The sequence below is a fragment of the Anarhichas minor genome, unplaced genomic scaffold (assembly GCF_050575085.1).
Source record: "Anarhichas minor isolate MPS153535 unplaced genomic scaffold, ASM5057508v1 ptg000017l, whole genome shotgun sequence".
Classification (NCBI taxonomy): Eukaryota; Metazoa; Chordata; class Actinopteri; order Perciformes; family Anarhichadidae; genus Anarhichas; species Anarhichas minor.
This window is the reverse complement of record NW_027466463.1, coordinates 14,180,170-14,202,757: the sequence shown is the minus strand read 5'-3', so window position 1 is coordinate 14,202,757 and position 22,588 is coordinate 14,180,170. Positions and strand designations below refer to the sequence as shown.

Genomic DNA, 22,588 nt, shown 5'->3' with positions numbered 1-22,588 from the left:
AGCCATCACTTCCCCTGGTATGTCTGCTGAAAGACGAAGGACTTGTCCTGCTTCTTACAGAGTTTGGGTCACACTGTGTGGTGGAGCATCTCAAATCGATTCAGTCACATAAAGGCGAGATGCTCGAGTGATTTGAACAGTCCAGGTTTCCTGAAAGACAGCTTGTCATAAACAAGAACACGATTTCTCTGTCACAGTTGCACCTAAATGATCACCTGCAGGTCATCAGAATGCAACTAAGAGAAAAATCCTGATGGTGATTTCATTGCTAAGAGTAGTTCTTAATTAGCCTAAATGTTTTTTTTTAATTACATGTACGGAGTGGAGATTTAGCACAAACTTTAAAACTAAATCCTGATGGGGAAACAGTTCAACACAAAAATCTCAAAGACGGGAAAACAAACAACATATCAACAACTCAACATAATTGACAGCTGCATCCATTTGCTCGGTCCAAGCCCCCTCCTCCTGCTTTTTCCACTCTGTTCTTCCAACACCATTTCCTCTTTTAATTATCCCCCAGCAAAAAGATGGAGCACATCAGACGCATCGCGGTAAATCCTGGCCCTGGCACAGGCTCATAGTGGCTCCTGCGTCTGGCAATCCCGATAGAGCCTGCGCGCTGGCAGTGACAAGAGAGGGAGGATGCCTGGAGATTTTCTGACAGAAAAAATGGAGAGGATGATCTCTCAGCAAAAGAGAGGTCCTCATTCTACTCCCGGCGTGGGAGGCATTTTGGCAAGCGCTTTCCGATCATACCACATTTTCAGCACCAGATTAGCCAGTTCTCAGGAGCAAAACTCACATAGACCCCTTGTTTACACCTCAGTACCACAGTGTTTCTGTAATGACTGTTCAGAAAAAAGAGCACATTGGAGGCACTGCAAGCACGGCTGCTCTCCTATCTCTGCCTACAACATTTTGGGGGTGAGACTTATTGTATATAGCAGGGTCAGAGAGACCATGGTTTGGATTAAGGGAATATGATTTGTTTTGAATTGAAAGAAGTCTCCTCTGACCTGAAATGTGTTTTACTGAGTGAATTGCACATTCACATTCTAATTAGGTATCAGCTACACGGATGGGGTGTTTCTTTTGGAAGCCGGGGAGATGAAAAAGGTTGCAAGTTAACTAGTGCCGGGGCTGCTATCTGTCAAAGTTTCTCCAGTCTCTGTGGGGTGCACATCAATCACAGAGGTCCCCGACTGACAGTCATTCTGCGGGCTAATAGTGTCGTCATCTCCCACGCGATTACACAGATTGCACAATGAGATCCTCGGACACAATGGAGCTGCAAATCTAGCCCCCCACTCTGTTCCCCTCTCCTTTCCTTTTCTTCCATCATTCTGAGATGAAGAGTGGAATGCTCCACAGCGGGTAGCTTTCGTCTCCTCCGGGGGGAACCGAGAAAGCAGGCAAGGGCCTCTGTGATGTTACTTTCCCTTCAGGGTGGGGAGGAGATGTCTTGTAGCGCAGCTAAAGATGATCATTTGAGAGCCTGTGAAACAAGGTTCCCCTCTGGAAGCCACAGAGACGTGGAGAGAGCCAAGGTCCCAACTAATGAGTTAGGGTTAGCTGATGTTCCTCAGTGATGAAAACAAGAACAATGACAATGAGTCAGTTTTATTCCTGGTTTAGGCATTGTATTGCACCTCTGTTACATTATGCTTCTCTGAATACAGAGGTCAGAGGTCAGGCTGAGCAGCAGCCTTAGAGGAGGCAGAGTCCCGCTCAAAGACAACTGAGAAAAGTGAACACTGGCTTCCGCACCATGCGGCGCTTGAACACGTGCGATCCAGCCAGAGTATGATTCCCCTGTCATTCCGCTGCCCTCTTGCATCAGGAGTACAAAGGTTTTACATTTAGCCCGATGAAAGAAACCATTAATCTAAGAATGAACATATGAGGAAAATCTACACATTTGTGTCTTATATGTTCTGATGAAACCTTTCCGCCGGAGTAAATAGTTGCTCAAGAAACTCACAAAACAAAAACAACATCCCATCTGATAATCTGCCACAATTACGCTGCACACTGTGATGAAAGGATATCAATGATCTACTTATGTCATAGAAAAAGAGTGCAGCTTCAAACATGAAAGCTATTGAAGCCTATGAGAGTTTCAAGTCAATGAATGATCAAAGGAGCAAAAGCTTATCAACGCTGTTCCTTAACACCGAAACAGTATCATATGGCTCTGGATACGCTTCCACCGTAGCAGTGTTTTTGCCCAGGAACATAATGGCTATTGTGCTTTCTGAAACCATTTGCCTTTTTACACAGTTGAAGCTGCAAAAAAGCACACAAAGTGGAGAGAGGGCACGAGCCCTTTATCCCGATGAAAGGCTAAAGGATGAGACTGACCTTTCTGGCATCAGCTGGGCTTTGGGAACACAATACATGGCGGCAACTCTTTCTGGCCTTTTCCCCTTCAGCTCTGGGCTATGCTTACAAGCCAAAGACTCAAGTCCAAACATCTATCATTTTATACAAAGACTCAAACACACAGATGCCTCGAAACCCCTCCTTTTATATCCCACAAACACACGCACACTGAACAGTTCTGTCTGTACATCTGCAAACAGACCAGTCTCGTCTGGCATCATAGTACAACTGCAGGCTATGGAAGCAAAAAGAGACAACATATCACTGTAGATTACATCAACACAAAAGCTTGACTCAGTCCACAGTATCAAAACCACTTTCCTGTAACAGGAATTGAATAACAATTACATTGTGACCCGTACGTACTTAGGGAACATACCAATCCAAACTCGCTTAAACTGGGACTGACTGAAAAGTAACTACCATCCAAATTTCCACACTAGCCACATATGAAATGAAATCCTGAAACGGTTAAGTTTTAGTTTAGAGAATGGACCCCAAAAATGACCTCACGCCATGTACACTTTTAAAGCTTTGTTGTTGGGGGGCCACGTACCTAAAGGGCCTTTGTGTGATATTTCAAAAGGCTGCATCACCAGGTCATGAAAGAACAAGCGTCATACAAACACAGAATAGCAGTTGTGTTTTTGGTTTTTGGGGAGTGGGAGGGGGGGGGGGGGGTTGTCAATTCTATAGGTAAACTCTAGCAGACAGGAGAAAAGGTAACCGTGTGCTGCCAGACAAAGGGAACAGCAGTTGGCATCTGAAAAGGTAAAGAGTAGTACTGTAGTCCCTGACGTGTCAGAGGCCTCATCGTCAGTGGGAGAGTATAAAAGGACCTGTAAGTGTGTCTAGGTCTATGGTGCGCTAGACATCCACAGCCCTACAACCATGGGAAAGGTATGAGCTCACATGCAATATTGCAACGTTTTTTGACGGAGAAGTGAAGAAGGAAAATGGCAGGATTTGGGAACTTGTGTCAAATAGTGTAACAGCGAAAGAAAATGCAGCAACGGGCAAAGAGAGGCACTCAAAAAAGTCCTCATTCGAGTAAAAATATTAGATACAAAAAAATAGAATGGACTGCGAACTCTTGACAACTTATTTTTGAGAGAAAAAACACACTTATAGGTGTTTAATTAAAAGGAAAGCGTCTATGGAGATCAGCAATGATATGGTATCCAAATATGACAGATTCATTGTGTTTGTGTGACAGTAACAACAAAGTTGAATGTGTTCAGATTGGCCGAGCATATAATGAGTTCTTTAAATAGAAGTCAGCTGAAACAATAGTTTCAATTGCCTTGATTTTCACCTGTCAAGCTCTGAAAATAACATACAAGTGTTCAGCAGACAGGAGAGGCTCGTACACTCGGTAGGACATTGAGTTTGTTCAAGGGAGAGCAGTGTCCCCTGCAGTTCATTCACGAGTATTGCAACTAGTAGATCTATATACCTAACATTAACCTGAGTGATATCTGCTTCTCTCTCCTTTTCAAGATTATCTTCTACGAAGGCCGCAACTTCCAGGGCCGCCACTGGGAGTGCAGCAGCGACTGCATGGACACCTTCAGGCACTTCAACTGCTGCAACTCCATCCGTGTCAGCGGTGGTCACTGGGTGGCCTATGAGAAGCCTCACTACATGGGTTACCAGTACATCATTGGCCCTGGCGAGTACTCTGACCACCACAGCTGGATGGGCTTCAACAACTGTGTACGCTCCTGCCAGATGTACGCCCCTGTAAGTCAATCAAACAGACAGATGGGATCGGTAGTCCTCTCACCCCCCCTCCCCCCATCACTCACCTTGTGCATCAAAGAAATGAATGTCAATCACTGGCCTTTTGATGTCATTAACAGAAACTCAGGCAGGTCAGAGCATAAAAGTCTCTATTGCAAGGCCCACAAGGAGACCCAGTCAGCCTTTAAAAGGGAATATGATACACCCCCCATAAGACTTGGTGCCTTCATTCTAATTCTGTTAGTCACATTGAGTGTTTCTGGCAGTTAAGTGAGGGGGAAAAAAATGTAATTCTGTCATGCTCCAAAAGAGTTGGTGCTCATTCTCATCCGTAGCAAGTAAGTATGTAAGTAAGTGTACAAGTACCCTCTTGAATTTAAAGTTACAGATATCAGCTCAGGGCTGAAAGCTCTACCAAAGAGCTCTCTCAGGTTCACGCCAAAAGAATGATAATAATCGTGTTCTGATTTCTTCCACACACAGTATAGAGGATCCTACAAGATGAGGATCTACAACAGGCCTGACATGATGGGACACACAATGGAGTTCATGGATGACTGCCCTAACCTGTACGATCGCTTCCGCTACCGTGATATTTACTCCTGCAACATCATGGAGGGTTTCTGGATCTTCTATGAGCACCCTAACTACAGGGGACGCCAGTATTTCATGCGCCCCGGAGAGTACAGGGCCTGTGGTGACTGGGGCTGCCACAATCCCATGGTGGGCTCATTCAGGAGGATGAGGACTGTCATGTAAACTCTACCCATGCGCAACTCAAATTAAAAACTTCATTTTCAAATAACTATGTGCTTCGTGAGCTTATTTTTGAACAAATCCACGCATTATGCAAACATGGGAATGATGTACAACGAGACTCTTTGGCCAAGTAGCACATTTGCTTCCTACTTAGTGAACATCTTCAACTGATAAAAGCCTGTTGCTGCTCAATGATCTATGTCACTGTCAAATACCCACTGAAACAAACACACGACCTTTTCTTTTTGCTGCCCTGCCTATCCTCCCAGTCTGCATGTAGGTTTCTGGCATTCATGCCAATAAAGGCAGATGTTGCAACTCTTATTGTAGCCCTTTGAGAAAGTGCAGTTGGACAGTATTTTCTATAGACAGACGTGGCTTTGACAGAGACAAAGCGGCTGCTGCAGCTCACCAGTCCTATAGAGTTCTGCTGTCTATACAGTCTACTGTGCTGACACGACAAAGCTTTGTTTCACATTTGCAAAGCCCTGATCCCAGCAGGGTCTATAAAGAGGTCCGGTACAGGCTGACATCTGGTCTGGACTGAATTTAACACAGTTACAATGGGCAAGGTAAGCATGCAATTTAAAATCTATACAGTAAAAGCAACTAGAATGTTATGTGTAGCATGTTGATCATTTGCATCTAAAGGGTAAATAAGCTGCATAGAAACACTCAAAAATAATTTCCTTTTGTCACATAAAATGTGAAAGACCTTCACTGAGTGATAACTTAACCTTGTGTGGGAAGAATTACCATATTTTCATACAGGAAAGTAAGCTAGAAATGGCAAAGAAAATGTTGACTGCACAATAAGACTTAGTTATACTTAATTAAATGATGCCTTTGTCTTCTGTTGAGGATAGCAAAACATTGCAATTATTCAACTGAACTTGGAGTCCTAATTCCTGTAAAAAAATAAAATGGGCCAAGATTTTTTTTCCTCTTCATTAAAATATACCACATGCTGTTCAGTATTTTATCAAACTTTGCTTCTGGTAGAGCATTTGGGACATTTCTTCAAACTCCCTTAAGCTCATCTATTTCAAAAATTGTTCACTTGCAGTTATTTTGTACAAGAACTTTGTTTGACAAAGCTTACTTGCAAACCTGGCTCAGAATACCAGATGGTTATGGTTATGAATCTAAATGAGAACTAAAAGTTAGCTTTGTTGAAGAGTCTGCAGAGTTGGAAAACACAACTGTGCAAATAATAGTTGGTCTTTGACATAACCCCGCAGTGATAACGTCCACCCTTCCCTCACTTGCAGGTTATCTTCTACGAAGAGAAGAACTTCCAGGGTCGTCACTATGAGTGCAACAGTGACTGTCCTGAGATGCAAAACCACTTCAGCCGCTGTAACTCGATAAAAGTGGACAGCGGTTGCTGGGTGGCCTATGAGAAGCCCAATTATGGCGGCTACCAGTACATGCTGCACAAGGGCGAGTACCCCGACTACCAACTCTGGGCAGGCTTCAATGACTGCATCCGCTCCTGCCGCATGGTGCCACCTGTGAGTTGTAACTGATGCTCTACCCTGTTTGCAGCAATGTTCTCACTAAAGGTTTTCTGTAGATGTGCCAGTTTAAGACCTTTTAGTTCTCAAGCCTGGTCCTACTGTTTTCACCACTCTGTGCCAGTACCTGAGGCTATTTTAAAGCACCTCTTTGTACCTTGACCTATAATTTAAGTTAAAAAAAAGTGTGTTATGAGAAAAAGAAAAATATGGACTGGGTCATTGGATCAGTTAGTCTATCAATTACTTCAAATTGTCAAGTTATTCTACTGTGGTAATATAAATGCTTATGTTAAATGACATTATCATCATTTCCTCCCTAGTATAATGGGAACTACAGGATGAAGATCTTTGAGCGCTCTGACTTTGGAGGTCAGAATCTGGAGCTAATGGACGACTGCCCGGATCTGAACGAGCGTTTCCACACCCGTGACATCTCCTCTGTCAATGTCATGGAGGGCTACTGGATACTGCATGAACACCCCAATTACAGGGGACGCCAGTACTTCTTGCGTCCTGGAGAGTACAGGAGGCACAGCGAGTGGGGAAGCAACAGCCCCACCATCGGCTCTCTGAGACGCATCACTGAGCTCAACTGATTCCCAGCTCCTTCTTTTTTTTTTTTATCCTTATTGAGCCCCACTGTTAGACATCCCTCCCTCTTGTTCCCCTAATGCCAGCACTGTTTCAGTGTGGTCTCCTAACCCAAAATCATACATCTTAATGATGGCGGGTTTTGGTGTGTCTGATGTTGGGTTCTGGTTTTGTTGGGTTGCTTTGCATTGTTGGGTGAAGTTCCTCCCCAACTCACAGTGCTCAAGCAATGCTCAATAAATAGTGATGATCTTTTTTTGCTTTGGTCGTCCCAGAGCAAAATGGTTTGCCTCGCCGGTCCCCAACCTCCTGTCCTACTGGAATCACAATAAAAGAAAACTTGATGAAAGTCAACTAAAGGGAGCCTTTGTTAATTTTCTATTGGCTACTACAGCTGTCACTATAAAAAGATCAAGGGGATATGACTTTTCATAAATCTGAGGAATATTTTTCTCTTTATGGTGATTGAACTTAGTTTCATCAGGCCACAGAGTTAGATCGAAATGTAACCACCGAGGTCCTAGACCAAGAGTTTCTACAGTTTGCCGTGATATTGTCATTCCACATACACAAAGAAAAAATATCAAGGAAACAGAAGCTTATTCTTTGAAGTTCGATATTAAAGACCAAAAAAAAGGGTATCTGAGGATGAGCATGTAGGAGTCTTTATGAGATCACATGGTGCAGAGTAAGCGCGTTGGGTCCATGAAAGATGCCCATATTAGATCCACATCACAGGGCCAGTGCCAACTCAAAGAGCTGGAGTCAAAGTGGTCTGGTATTAGCCCGGAGCATCAAGCTCTCTCAGAACAAAAAACAAAACCCAGTCCGCATCCCTGCTCATGCATTTTTCATCAGCCCAAGATACTGAACCCTTTCAGAAATAAATATCAATTATTGAAATTGTTAATTAGACGCTGCGTAATTGGCAAAGATGAATAAATAACTTTGACCATTAATTATTGATTCAAAAAAAATTTAAGCCCAGTGGGGAGTGCATTTGAGTGTCTCTTAAGATCAAGCACAACAAGAAATGTGACTTTTGGCCTTGAGTAATGTCCAATTAAAGGATTGTCGGCCTCATCATTCTTTTTATATCTGTGGACAACATCAACAGGGTGCAACATGGGAACTGATCAGCTGGGGTCTGGGGGCAATGCCAGATAAGAGATGAGTTCTCAGCCATAAATAGAAGTTAATCTAAAATCATAAAGGAGCAGTGTCTCCAAATATTAACTGAATTCAGGGAGTAAGCGCTTTAGACTTGCATAGATCTACAGAAAACAGGTGGTTTAAAGTGTATGGTTACAACCCTGCAAAAGCAAATAACCTGAAAACTTTGCAAACAGCCTGGCTTAAATATTCAGTACAGTCATGTTGCACAATCGACTAGTTCTATAGCATCAATGCAATCTGTCCTAAGTTCAGTTAAACGTAAAATAAGTTGTTGACTTGGATTCAAACCTGGAGTATGAGACACTTTGGGAACGATTTAGTTGGGAATTTTGAGAATCCTACATACAGGGTCGCAGCTTATTGCCAGTATATGATAAGTTCAATGCAAAATCCACTACTCAACCTTAAAATAATACAGAAATTTCAGTCAGTAACCTGACAATGGAAGCCTTCCATATTACAACACTCATCAGTATCACGTTATTACTTAAGTAGAAAACTGGTGTTAAATAAAGCAACTAGGTATCCACATGCGATCCCGAATAGCTCGCGTTACTGGAGCAAACAACTTTGATGCAATATTATAAAATACAGCTCTATAACACACTGTGCATCAAACAGGCAATACTCAATGTCCCTGGATTGTTCCTTCTCTACCTCAAGTCATTTAGACGATATTTTCAATCGCTTCAAACATAAAAAGGACAAAAAAAAAAAAAGAGCGAGATCCGAGTTTTGTCTCCCTCTTCATCTCTGAACCCTTTGGACTTGGTGATGGGAAGCTGATTGAAGGGTAAGTAGTGCGTTTTAGAGAATGAATTCTTTAGATGCTGGAGAAAAGAAAGAGAAGGAAAGAAACCCAGAACATAAGCCTGTGATTCCATTATTAGTCTCAGTTCTCCTTCTCCCTCGTTTCATTTCTGATGGCTGGATAATTAAACCTCTATAGTATTGTCTTCCATCTTCCTTGCCCCACTTCCAGCAATGCGAATTCCCCTATGGGCAACTTTAAAAAGGCTCTTTTTAGACATCTGTTTTTCAGATCAGCACGATTCTTTCCCCCCCCCCATTAATTTGTGTTCTTTGTGAAAGTAAAAAGACGAGTGCCAGGACAGAGATGAAGATGAGCGTATAAATCCTTAACATTTCAAATGCAAAAATCAAATAAAGTACGAAAAATATCCAAATATTCTTTTTTAATTCTACAATATTGCTATTATACAACCCAAACCAATCCTTAAGTGTGCATTGCAAGACATCAGACAGGCGCTCAGAGGCTGGAATGTTACAGAGCTTAATTTAAAAGCAGTCGCATTTGCCCCTCCAGCTTGAAGGAGGCAGCTTGTCAATTACCGTTCCTGCTCTGACAGAGGCTTTGGGCACCAAAATGAACAAGCAGCAAAGCAGCAAAGCATGGAAAAATGAGCACAACTTGTAACAATAGAAAGAAATTAAAATAAAATCGAGACATACAAGTATTCTAACTTGTATTGCTATAGAACAAAACTGGTAAATGTCTGATACTTGTGTATAAATGTTAATCACGTCATTAGGTTTTAGTACAGAAAATCTTAAATCTATAACACGCCAGGATTTGGTTAAACTGAGAGAAAGCAACATTGTCTTCTATTAAATGCTAACTTGATATGTTGCAGCGTTAGTTCCAAGTCTGAAATGACATATAGATCAGCACATCAGCTAACGAATACCTGCACATTCAGACAAAATCAAATCTGAAATTACAGCAAGAAAAGAAAAAAGGGGATGCTCCATAAACAAAGAACGCGCTTACTGTAGAATCAGCATGAAGCTAGTAGGGAATGAGCTAATGCAATCAGCTAAAATAAAATTAGGCCTTACACTTAGAATATATGTACAAATATAACAGGAACTTTTTTCTGTGAGAACGATATACAATATCTGATAAATGTATCTAAGATAAAGATACAACATGCCCATCATCATAATACTGTGTTTTTAAGGGCTACAGAGAATTACCAACTGTGGTGACCATTGACGTTACATTAGAGTTACACAATAACATTGACAAAGAAAGTAAATGTTGTACATGTCTTAAAGAGTCCTGCTTTCACTTGCATGTTTATCTTTCCATACATATTTAAATGAACATTGTTGGTGGGAGTGAAATGAAGGAAATGTTTGTGAATTAGTGTCAGTGTCAGTCCTGAGATTGCCTTATTAGAAGAAGAAGAATTTCAAGCACTTCAGTTTCCTTTGATATTGATATATAAATATTATGCATTTACTCTGTCTCAAAGAATGTAATCTTAGTTAACTTCGTTCTCGCTCACAGTACTCCAATTAATCTATTATTAGGGAGGTATTGTGTTGTGATTGCCACATAATACATCCTGCCGGAGCCTATTAGGGTGACTTACCCAGCTCATATAAAAGAATCACAAGCTGAGGTAGAATTTAAAATATTTGTAAACTCTTAGTGACAGTCTGAAGTGTAAACAGCAGTGACATCAGCCATTATCTGCAACAAGACCCCAGAGGGAGCTGCTGGTGGGCAATGCAAACCATTTCGACCAACGTCAAGGCCAAGCGAGTGTTGTGAAAGTCTCTGGGCTAGTTGCTGTCCCTCTGCCCAGCAAGAGGTTGCACGACAGGCAGGTTTTCATGGAGGTACTTCATGGTACCCTGTTCAGAGAAGTCAGCTGCTGTGTGCCCGTCACCTCTCAGGACCCACTTGGTGGTGAGCAGCCCCTCCAGCCCAACGGGGCCTCGGGCATGGATACGTGCAGTGCTAATACCAACCTCTGCTCCTTGAGACAAAGACAGCCAGTGAGAATGTTAAACATTTGTGTTGTTGAAAAAGAGGGTCTGCAGCTGTTTGAGAAAGAGGCAACAAAGCACAAATGATATTGTGATAAGACCACCACACTTACCAAGTCCAAAGCGGTAGCCATCAGCGAAACGGGAGCTTGCGTTCCAGAAAACACAGGCGCTGTCTAGCAGCTGCAGGAACTGCTCAGCTGTGTCCTCTGTAAGAGAAAGGCAGCTTATAGGTGCAACTAGGTCACAACTTTGCATCGCTAGACAAGATTACGTCACAGATTATCTTCCAATTCACAAATAAATCTATCTATACTTACATATATACCTACAGTTTATATATTATCCATCTATCTGTCTGTCTCTCTCTCTCTCTCTCTCTCACCCAGTGTGTCTCTGATATCTATTACACCTACCTAACTATCCATGTCCATATTCTATCCAGTGCATCTATTGTGTCTTGCTATTTATTGTATCCATTCTTCATCTTAATCCCTCTTCTTTGACATTAACCGACACCGAGACAAACAACCGAGTGCATTTGAATTCATTGAGGTACCTTCTGTGCTCACCAGATGGCAGCAGCACATCCTCCACTGCAGGTGAGAAAAATCCTCAATGTAGAAATGTAGAAACGGCACACTTTGGGTGTGTTCCAATATTGTTTATTATGCCGTAAAATGATTTAGTATGTCCCAACACACGATATGTCAAATGCAGAATGCCAAAAAATACCAGGAAGTTTAGCTGCATGCGGTGGCGTTTTGCAGCACGCATGCTTTTCTGGCTATTCTGTCCCACAATCCTCTGCGCAGCAGATGAGCACAGACAGATGACAGCTCATCGATCGAAGCCGCAATGACAACATGACGGATGTATGAGCAAGAGGGTCAAAGTTCAAGGCGCAATGTTATGACAAAGTAATATGTCCCAATTGCATGCATAAAGAATGCAACAGTACGTACTTTGTAAGGGTAGCTTCAGTCTGTGCTAAAAGAAAAAAGATAAAGTATGGGATTGGGAACACAGCCTTGAATTTTTCATACGCTGCTCACTTTTTATCTGATCGACCTGAAGAGACTTTAAAATATTCTGCATATTTGTATATCAACCTTTAATGAGAGATTTATTTTCTTGCATTATTGTAGATATTATTTTCTTAGAATGGTTCCTTTTGTAGGAGTTTATCCATGTTACAAATGCTGCTGTTTATGAGACACCTTTAGTTCACACCAAGATTTCATGATATCCCCAAAAAAATTGCCCGACAAATGAACGAGACATAAAAATGGCAATATGTTGGTCTTCAACACTGTCTGCGAGCAATATGACCACAGCCTGTACAATCGGGAGACACTCAGGACTCTGCACAGAAAGGTTTCAATCAACACGAATTAGAAAGAGGCGCTGTGACGGCTCACTTAAAAAGACGAAAAAATGTTTTGAAACTGTCACACGACCCAAAGTTATGACAGGGAGGACTCTTGCAAACTGGGTTTTAGCATCTGCTCTACATTTTAAATGAGCTCTGTCCCCTTCATTGGAGTCACACAGGGAGGCTGTGCACTCATCTTGACAACAAAGTGTCACTGCTCATTAGTCCCTGTGGCAGAAAGTGAGATGAATGAGGAAGGTGAATCAAGATGATGAATATCAGACACCTTCATGAAGAGGAATAAATCAAGATAGACCGAGACTAACCAGTGCTGTTTAGACCATGCTGAGGTACAATATGACCATAATAATGGAAGATTTTTGCCATTTTAAAATGCAAAATAAAGGAGAGACACAGCGAGAAAATACTAGAACGAACGCATTGGGCCACCTACCATTTTCTGTGATGATGACGTCGGTGTGGGAGCTGCCATACTTGTGAATATGGTCCACAGCCTCCTGCATGCTGTCCACCACCTCAATGCAGCACTCCAGGTCACCGTACTCTGTCCGCAGGGACTTTGCCTCCGACGGGCTGAACGTCAGGTAGGAGGCGAACCGAGGGCCTGCATGAATCTTCACCTAGTGACGCCACACAGAAACATGACAAATGAGAGAACAAGTCCTTTTCTTTTTATCATTCATCATTATGTTGGATGACATGTAAAAGTGCTTGTAAGGTGCTTTACCCGTTCAGTGCGCAACATGTCAACGATCTGGTCAAACAGAGGCGTCCTGAGGATGTCCCTGTGAATCAGCAGGCTTTCCATGGCATTACATGCAGCCGGGTAGTCGCACTTAGAGTCTCTGACTGGAACGGGAAAATTAGATAGTACTGTATGTTAGTTTTAGTAAGAACTATCTTCATCTAACTAAGTCCATTTCCTCCCCTTCACAACTCAGTCCAACAGAATGTGAAGAAGTTACGGTGTTGACCCGATGTTAAATACGTCTATGCATTTTGTTGCAGAGATATCTACTGAAATTAGCAAGCTAACCAGCTACCCCGGGCCTGTATCTGCTTGTAATACCACTTGTTCCACGAGAGGCGATCGTCAGTTACTCAATAGATTTATAAATGCTGACCAATTTTGATGACTTTGTCCACGCTGGCTTCCCCATCAACGTAGACGTGGCAGACTCCCTCGCTGTGGCCCAGCACCGGGATGCCCTTCGCAGCCCGCTGAATGTTCCTAACCAACTGGGATGAGCCTCGAGGGATGATCAAGTCGATCATCTTGTCCAGTCGGCATAGATCCTCCACCTCCTCGCGAGTGCTCACCTTGTAACAAATGCATGTCAACCACAGCAGCTACGTGCCGTACAAGCTTGCATCCAGACTTCTGAGTTCTCCCAGTCCATAAAATGTGTTGTATGTAAGGTTTGTATTGCCTTGTAATTAATAAATGCATAGGAAACATATTTTACCAGCTGCACTGCCTCTCTGACTCCGTGCATGGAAAGGGCTTCCTGGGTGAGCTGGTGGAGGACCCGGTTGGTGTTGGCTGCTTCCTTGCCTCCCTTCAGCAAGAGGGCGTTACCACTGGCTATAGCCAATGCTGACACCTGGGAGGTACAAACACACAGGGTTTGTGATATTATATATCTATGTTGTTTGCATTTGCCAGTACAGAGTCAAATTGCCGGATCCGTTTGCCTGGATACCTGTGGCAGGCAGTCAGGTCGGGCCTCAAAGATGACCAGGAGAACTCCAATGGGCACAGTTATCTGCTCCAGCTCCAGGTTGTGAGCCAACCTGGTCCTGCGCAGCACGCGACCCACACTGTCCTGGGCGGCCACAGCAATCTGGCGCAGACCTATGGCCAAGCTGTTAAGTTTGGCTGGTGACAAACTCAGGCGCTTTAGCATGGCTGGTGGCAAATGGCCTGTAGAGAGGAGGGAGAGCAAGGTTGCACTTTGCTATCAGGTGATATGGGCTTCCACTAACTGAGGGCAAACCACAGAAGGATAAAATGACAGAGTCGCCCTCTGGTGGAGAGATATAAACACAACTGCCCATTTACAAAATGATCTCTGAGGTAAGTTTAAGTTGCAATATCATGATTATAATTAGATTTGATTCTTTTGATAAGATAGGTACATGGGTACATGAGCTTATAATACCAGCCTTTCCTCTGCAAAGGAATTATTAGCTCATGCCACATACTTAATACATATTATGGGCTCTAAAAACTTGAAACAGTGCTCAAAGTTTGCCAGGTACAACACATCCTCTGTAAACCTGACAAACCGACTCAATGTGGACCTCTGTTACCTGCATTTTCAGCCAGGTCCATGTCCGTCTTGTTAGCAGTCAGAATCTCTTCCTTTTTTTCAGTCAACAGCTCCGCAAGCTTGCAGATGATCTCACTCCTCTGACAACACAGTCAACCAAACGCAGGCAGGATGAGCATACAGCACATCCATCCACAAGAGGTCAGTGTTTCTCTGTTTCTGATAAAAAGGTAAGCTTAGCTCCTTAAAAATGTTGTTGTTCATAACAATAGAAACACATCTTTACTAATAAACAATGTGGCACCTGGTCTGGGTGCAGAGACGCCAGGGTTCTTCCAGAGCTTCGTGCCATTTCTGTCTGATGCTCCACAGTTGGACCTGGTTAAGGGTCAGGGACAGACTTCACTCAAAGTACACTCAGTAGCCAGCTTATTAGGTACACCTACCTACAACTAATGTAGTCTAATACAACAGTCCTATAACAAATCATACCTCCATTAAGCTGTGCTGTATTGAAGCTTTAATATGTCTGCAACAACACTAACGTGAGAAGGAACGCATGCAACCCAGGTGAACTCACCAGCAGGTTTGATCTCAGAGAAGAAGGTTCCCACTTTCCTGCCCTCCACAATGTCAGTGATGACGTGACCCGTTACTTTGGGGTGGGTGCCATTTGCAATGACCACTGAGGTGCCACCTTGCAGGGCCCACAGGGCAGCCTTGACCTGCAAATAAAAACACAGAAAGAGACGATTCTTAAGTCTCTACGTCAAGTCTTTACTTTTTAAAAAGGATGCGTTACAATCTCAATATAAATGTCAAAACCATATGTTACCATCCACATACATTACATAAAGAAGCAGAACATCATTTACGTATTTTTTTGTATCTCTCTTAATGTGAAAATACTCCAATACAAGTAAAAGTCCTGCATTCAAAATATATTGAACTAGAAATACTGAATTTTTGACATCAAAATGTCCTTAAAATATCAAAAGTAAAAGTAGTCATTGTGAAAAAAGATGCATGTTGCTGTGACTGATAAAGTATTGTAATTTAAATCTCTCATTAACAAGCTTGGGAATATATGTTTTTCCTCTAAACATTAGAATAAAAAGCTTTGCACTCAGATGAGGCTTTTTGACTTGAATGTAAATAAAAAGAGTTTTTAACAAAGTGATTGAGTGCTTCTAACATACCTTGGCCTCCATGCCTCCAATTCCAACTCTGGACTTTGTACCATAGATGATGGACTGCTCGTCTCCAGGGTAGAACATGTCAATGAGCTTAGCGTCATCTGTTCCAGGAGGGCTGTTGTACAGTCCTAAGAAATCAACGGTGCTTACACAACTTATTTGCTCACACATGCGTCTAAAATACACAAAGCGGCAAGACGCATAACCCTACAACTTTTGTAAAATATACTCTATACTAGTGTCTATACTAGTGTCAGCATTTAAGTGACGCATAAATAAATTTGATGAAACTGATGATTCTCAGTCAACCTTCTAAATCTACTCAATTGGTACTGAACGGACCCTTGCTCAGCTCATGAGTTATGACACACTCGTGTGCACACACACCTTGTGGTAACCCCATCAGCATCAATTTCAAACATGAAGGCAGAAGGTCTGTGTTTGTCTCTTTCACATGACTCTCATGTGACCCTGAGAGGGGTGTTTTTGTTTTTTTCCGGTGAAGAGCGCGGACAGATGGTGTTGTTACCCAACAGCTGACCCAGACTGTTGTTGTGGTAACGCACATACCTTCCACGTCAGACAGCGCGATGAGGAGGTCAGCCTTCATCTCTACAGCTAGCCGCGCCGCCAGACTGTCGTTGTCCTTAATGCTGATCACCTTAAGAAACAAAGAAAAATGCTGACGTCAGCTCCTGAAGACAGAAAGTCAGCCATCTGACATTTACCCCTCTGAGCCTTTTCGTGAAGGATAGAAGCAAGCTGATGAACAGAAACAAATATCTAAATACGTATGTACTGTGCAAAGTCTTTATCACTATGCTGGACCATCAGGTCAAATTTATGGGACTTTGACAGTGAAAAAGTTAGATTATCAGGAACCAAGAGGTCAATCTTTTCGTGTCAGTGCAGTTCTTTTTTTCTGGATGATTCATTGAATACCTCAGGAAAAAAAGTCCATGCAAGTTTACAAGGTAATTATTATGCATAGCACGTAAGTTGACGTGGACGAAAACTATTTGCAAACCCTTTTTAGATGTTCATGATGTGGTTGGTTTGTCTATTTTGTAATGAGAAAGAGAGAGAGAGGCAGAACAGGCGTGTTATACGTTAGATATTTTTTAGTGTTTGGTTATTTCTGCAGGAGGACATGGTAAAGGATGGGTCCATGTACAGAAGTTAGTCCCATACCTTCTGACAGCACCTCCCCCCAAGTGACGGCATGCACTGCCATACACACCCTCCCTGCATGCACATGCCTTAATGGGTGAAAGGCAGAGCTGATGAGGTGATTTCCGGGTGGCAGAAGGGTTTCAGCGTGTGTGTGTGGATGAAAGAGAATACTGCCGCTAATGAACAGTGACTGTCTACACATTAGGAACACCATCTCTACCAACCACTTCAGCATCCCCGCTGCCGTCACCACCGTCACCCCATGCTGTCTGTACCCACATTTACCCCCTGCAGGTCGCTGTTGGGCTCCGGCGGGGGCACCACAGCGTCATTGGTGTTGATGATGGGCACGATGTTCATACGCAGCAGCTCCTGCAGTGTGCTGTTCAGATTCTGCCTCTTTTGGTCATCGTGGAAATCCAGATTTGTCACCAGGACCTGACGGCAGAATTAACAAAGAGCACTGAGTGAGAGAGACGGATTTAAAGATGTCACTCTGCATAATACATACACATCTTCAGCATTTTAAAAAGGGATTATTTTCCTATGAGGTGTAGAAGTACCTGTGCAGTGCAAGTGCTGTATTGGGTGAACATGGCCTCGTACAGGGCCATCAGGCCACTCTGTCCCGCCGCAGCGCAGGCCCGGGCCTCCAGCACTGGCAAAGACTGAACAGAAATGCAGTAGACGTAGTTACGTTGATTCTCTCAGTAAATTATCTGACTCAGTGTTGATTTACACTTTAACATTACCTTAAGCCTCAACACATTCTCTCCACCTTCTCTTACCATGTCTTTGAGCTGATTGTTTCCTGAGTGCAGCGCCTGTCGGACACTCTGGGACAGCAGGATCTCGTGTCTTAATCTTTGCTTGCCAAAGGCCACTGCTCCACTGGTGACAATCATCATCTCCCTGCCTTGATTCTGCAGCATGGCCACCTGGACAACGATACACCCAATTAGGAATCGCACACGACAGCTGGGGCTACAGCTTGTTTTGTGTTTTCTCTGTTCAGACTCACTGAGGATTCAGCTTTAAAACATTTATTTCGTACCCCTCGTGGTAACTAGCCATGGTGTTATTTGAGATATCTGTCCCTGAGATTTCTGCCTCTAACCAATTACAATGCGGTGAATGGAATTATGCTTTTGGTGCTCAAGAAAAGTTACATTTAGAATTTAAATTAAATGGGTCTGACTTTCCACAAACACTACTTTCTACCACATTAACAATCCTTTTGAAAACTGTTCACAGCATCAATAACAATGTACATTTTTTTTATTCAATGACAACAAAAGTAAATGTACCTATTGTACCGTCTTGGAAATATCTACACTATAAGTATCTGCTTAACCGGACACCACTGAAGATATGCGAGAAAATGTTTCTTTGTAACCGTCCGGAATTTTCTTTTCATATATATATATATATATTCATTCAAATAGTCTTGTTGTGATTAGGATTTCTGCTCCTTTTTATAATAATGAAAGGTTACAGCACTTCAATACATCTCATAGATGTGTATTAAAGGAAAAGTAGAAGAGAGAACTCGAAACGAATGCTGTTAAAGCTTGTATTTACTTTCTCATCAATAACGTTCTACATTTAAGTGCAGTTCGTGCTGGTGTTTGGCCTCTTACCTGCTCCACAATGGAGGCCAGCCTCCCCAGTGCCAGGCCACATTCATCGCCACGTGTGACCACGGCACTGCCGAGCTTCACTATGATCCTCTTGGCCTGACGCAGTTCACCGCGATGTGCAAAGGAGCTGCCGTGGGCCCTCCCCTGGGGAGCTGAGTAGAGGTGCAGAGGGCGAAGATGTTATTTTTACACTGCTTGTGATAGAGTGTTTTATCACTCAGGAGTAACTTTGAACTACAATGAAATGATGCCTGAATAGAGAAAGATACACTAGTCATTGAGGAGAAGAATCAGAGGCAAACTATTCTATTGTGATTAATTAATCATTCTTGAAAGACATGGGGAACTAAGTTGGGAGATCCATTTATTAATACAAATCTACTGAAAATTAAATCCAAAAGTAAAGTCATGAGAGGAATAAAATCAATGCACTGCTGTAGGCGGCACGTTCAATCCATATATTCTATTATTTATTGATATAAACCTTTCCACACAAAACACTGCCATCATTACATACATGTGCAAACAGGCATGTGTTGCTGGTTTTCATGGATGATATGACTGAGACAAACAGAGTAAAGCCCTCTTCTAGAGTCATCTGTAACCTGGGAAACATAAGCACAGCCTTCAAACCGCCACATCAGCAGGGGAAGCAGAAAAGACTGTGCTGACAGTACACATCTCTCTGAGGCAATGAAGCGGGAGGGAGAGGGAGGGAGAGAGGGAGAGAGGGAGGGAGGTCTGTGACATCTTGTTCTGACTAGAGTTGGTCCCTGCAGGCACAACATCCTAGTCAAAGTCTGCACAGTAAGTCACAACAGCAGATTATTATTGAGTGCACTTCTGACGTTCATCACATCTGCCTGTAGATACTATATTGACTATGTTGACATGGACACAATCATGAACTTATTTGTCCACTTTCAGTAGAAAGATGCTTTTCGAATCTGCAAGCAAGAGCGTATTAAAGCTGAATCTAATTATATTCATTGTAAATAAATGTCTGTTATTTTCTTAATAAATCATTTAGACTATGTCGTGTCAGAAAACATTTTTAAAAAAAGCCCGTCACAATTTCCCCCGAGCCTGAAGTGACCGTTTAAAATTCAACAGTCAAAACTTCAATTTATTAATTTGCAGTCCTAGAAAGCAGAGGAAAGTAAATGTAAATATCTGGTATTTCTGCTTGATAAATTATCAAAACGTGTTAATTCTAGGGTTGCATCTTTCAATTATTGTATTATTGATCTGTTGATTATTTTTTAAATACGTCAATGAATTGTTGGGTTTGTATAATGTTAGAAAATAGTGAACATTTTTCATCACACGTCGCTATAGCCCAAGGTGATGTCTTAAAATTGCTTGTTTTGTAAAACAGCACTCCAAAAACAATTGAGTTTACTGTTACATAAAACAAATATGGCAGAAAATCCTCAAACCTGAAAATCTAAAAACAAGAAAAAATGACTTCAATGATTAATCACATATCAGAATAATTTAATATTCTGTCACTTTATTAGAAATCGATTTAGCAGCAGAGACTTTATATTAGAACAAAATCCTCTTTTTATATCTAAAGATCTGCAATAACAAGTTTTTATTTTCTGTAACCCACACTACTGGATGATTGAGACCAATATGCACAATATATATATATATATATATATATATATATATATATATATATATATATTTATCACAATGTGGTACTGCAGCATGACTTGCCTTGTGTCAGGGGTCTGGTGAGCAACCGGCATACGTGTCTCTGGTAATCCAGTCGGATCCTTGAACACAGGGTCAGCCTTCGCAGCAGCATGGTCAGTTTAATAGTTTAATACTATCACAAAGACATACAGAGTGAGAAATGCACAACATATAAGCATCAAACACATTCAAGAAATTAGAGGTGGGTGTTGTATCTAAATGGCAGCATAAAAAGTGATCCCTTGTAAACCTGATGCGAGGTCAAAATATAATTGCTCTGTTCTTACTTAAAACCTCCTGAAGTCCCAGTGTGGGCTATGTACCTGCCCTGGCCCCTGAGCAACGTCTTCTATTGAGTTGTTCTCATCTTCGTGAACCCGTTATTCCATTATTTATCACAGAGATACTTCAACAGAGGTGGACTTCGCATGTGAACGACTCCTCCCCTGAGTGACAGGGCTGCTAATGAAACTGCCACTGCGGCTTGCAGCGACCGTCGCCACAGCGTCTGTCAATTGTTTTCCCGCTACAGTCGGAAGACCAACGAGTAACGCATCACTCATGGTCGCATTGACGTTAAGATACAATGTTGCACATCACGTTTGGAACACAGAAAAGCCTCGTAAAGTGGCGGTGAAGTGGCAGGATGTGACGTCGGGCCAGCCGGCGAAATGCGGAACACGGACGGAAGTGACACACATTTCAAACTAAAGCACTAACACAAGATTTGAGGTTCTAACCTTTTTATATACAGTCTATGGTTCTAACATATAACACGTGTATATTCTGTAAAACATCAACAAATAAATATCTATTTAATCATTCCAAAATCCTAATGTATACTCATCACATTTTAATGAGTATACAGTAAGATTTTGGAAGAAAATTGAAAAGAAATTTGGTGATGTTTTGCAGTGAAGTGGAATTTATAAACACAATGTTTGCGGCATATAAAAACCAATGTAATTTGGCATGCTGACTCTAGATTACCAAACAATATTAAACGGGCACAATACTCATATTCTGGGTTTGATGATTGTTGCTGGCATAACACATTCTACATTGCTTTTACACAATTAACTTCGTTTGTATAAATATATAGGGTCACCAAAGTTTAAAATCAAAAATTCTCTTAATTTCTAGATATTCTCAGTTCATCAATCTGAAACTAATAGGAGGACAAAGTGGAACCAGCTGTCCTAATTAGTTCTTTCATTAACTTGTGCACATTTCATTTGCACCATGTGGTGGAGAAATCACAGGGCCGCAGTAGAGATGAAAGTTTTCTGCACGTGCACCATCATGATGTGACGAAATGAAAAGTAGCCCAGATTTGGCTGACACTGTCGGACTCCCACTGCCTCTAGGACCATAGATAACTAAATTGGCTCCTGTAGCTCTGGCTAAATGTGTGTTATTCCATTATATATGTCCTGTTCTTCTCTCTGTTGTCCGCTCTTGCCCTTTATCCGTTTCTTCTGTGTTCCTCCTCCCCTTCGCTCTTTTATCTTTCCATCCGACTCATGGGAAGGAACTGACCCCTACCTTACTCCTGGCTCCACTAATTCACTAACTATACGTGTCTGTGTGTGTCTGTATCTGCACAACCTTTTAACTCATTGCTGGTCCGTTCATTTTGATCAATTTATTGGTAGAAGTACAGATTTTTCCTCCTGAAACAAACATGTCAATTTTGCAACAGAGAAATGTACATATGAACAAAATGAATACAACATTCACAGAAGAGAGTAACGTTTTATCAGGAAGGAATCATATTCTGACAAACTAACTAATACTGTGCTCTAATATCACCATAACATTGTAACGGATTGCAACACATCACAATATCACTTTGAAAGTAACACTTCCGTAAAACCTTTTTTTGAATGGATTGCTGCCGTGAATATAAGAAGCAACATTATGTTGCCCTCAGGATGAATTGGAAAGACCATTTGTGTGTGTTTAGACATGACTTGTATTGCGTAGATGTGTTACTGTACTTTATTGTTAAGTTGTTATGTATTAGGTAATCACACTCCTGGAGCTTTTTCTCTGAGCGTCTAATAATGGACTCGGACGGGTTGACATTGTAGTTACTTAGAGCCCAGTGAGTCTCATGCATACACTAAAGAGTGCCATGTGACCACGCAGAGTGTGACAAAGCTTTGGTATTTGACTCCCGGGGAATGAAAACGGGCTGATTGTTTCTAATATCAACATGTCTCAGTGGTAG

The 22,588-nt window shown here is 42.0% G+C and overlaps 3 protein-coding genes across 5 annotated transcripts; 2 read left to right on the top strand and 1 right to left on the bottom strand.

Annotated features, from left to right (window-relative positions):
- Window positions 1–3,276: 3,276 nt before the first annotated feature.
- crygmxl2 (crystallin, gamma MX, like 2) lies at window positions 3,277–4,887 on the top strand. Its single transcript, XM_076092793.1, has 3 exons — window positions 3,277–3,285; window positions 3,832–4,128; window positions 4,612–4,887. Exons 1-3 carry the CDS (start codon window positions 3,277–3,279, stop codon window positions 4,885–4,887), a joined length of 582 nt encoding a protein of 193 aa, XP_075948908.1.
- Window positions 4,888–5,673: 786 nt separating this feature from the next.
- crygmx (crystallin, gamma MX) lies at window positions 5,674–7,549 on the top strand. Its single transcript, XM_076093802.1, has 3 exons — window positions 5,674–5,694; window positions 6,159–6,401; window positions 6,728–7,549. The coding sequence occupies exons 1-3, from the start codon at window positions 5,674–5,676 to the stop codon at window positions 7,001–7,003; spliced, it is 540 nt and encodes a 179-aa protein (XP_075949917.1). The 3' UTR covers window positions 7,004–7,549.
- A 1,806-nt stretch (window positions 7,550–9,355) lies between these two features.
- Window positions 9,356–20,940, bottom strand: aldh18a1 (aldehyde dehydrogenase 18 family, member A1). Of its 3 annotated transcripts, XM_076093801.1 has the most exons (19): window positions 20,643–20,939; window positions 20,377–20,488; window positions 19,169–19,256; window positions 18,652–18,803; window positions 17,800–17,949; window positions 17,575–17,679; window positions 17,291–17,449; window positions 16,409–16,499; window positions 15,842–15,966; window positions 15,223–15,367; window positions 14,947–15,020; window positions 14,683–14,782; window positions 14,073–14,293; window positions 13,836–13,973; window positions 13,494–13,689; window positions 13,097–13,218; window positions 12,803–12,989; window positions 11,087–11,182; window positions 9,356–10,963 (listed from the first exon to the last, which is right to left on the bottom strand). In XM_076093801.1, exons 3-19 carry the CDS (start codon window positions 19,182–19,184, stop codon window positions 10,767–10,769), a joined length of 2,274 nt encoding a protein of 757 aa, XP_075949916.1. In that variant the 5' UTR covers window positions 19,185–19,256; window positions 20,377–20,488; window positions 20,643–20,939; the 3' UTR covers window positions 9,356–10,766. The 3 variants fall into 3 exon arrangements, with proteins under 3 accessions (XP_075949916.1, XP_075949913.1, XP_075949915.1); XM_076093798.1 differs by lacking the exon at window positions 19,169–19,256 and having other exon boundaries at window positions 20,643–20,940; XM_076093800.1 differs by lacking the exon at window positions 19,169–19,256 and having other exon boundaries at window positions 17,297–17,449.
- Window positions 20,941–22,588: the final 1,648 nt, after the last annotated feature.

Coding starts and splice junctions, on each gene's coding strand:
- crygmx (XM_076093802.1), top strand. CDS start 5,674: ATGGCAAAGAAAATGTTGACT. Junction 5,695..6,158: donor TGGCAAAGAAAATGTTGACT/GCACAATAAGAC, acceptor CCTCACTTGCAG/GTTATCTTCTACGAAGAGAA. Junction 6,402..6,727: donor CCTGCCGCATGGTGCCACCT/GTGAGTTGTAAC, acceptor TTTCCTCCCTAG/TATAATGGGAACTACAGGAT.
- aldh18a1 (XM_076093798.1), bottom strand. CDS start 20,467: ATGCTGCTGCGAAGGCTGACCCTGTGTTCAAGGATCCGACTGGATTAC. Junction 15,967..16,408: donor CGCGCTGTCTGACGTGGAAG/GTATGTGCGTTA, acceptor TTGATTTCTTAG/GACTGTACAACAGCCCTCCT. Junction 15,368..15,841: donor TTGGAGGCATGGAGGCCAAG/GTATGTTAGAAG, acceptor TTTTATTTGCAG/GTCAAGGCTGCCCTGTGGGC.
- crygmxl2 (XM_076092793.1), top strand. Junction 4,129..4,611: donor CCTGCCAGATGTACGCCCCT/GTAAGTCAATCA, acceptor TTCCACACACAG/TATAGAGGATCCTACAAGAT.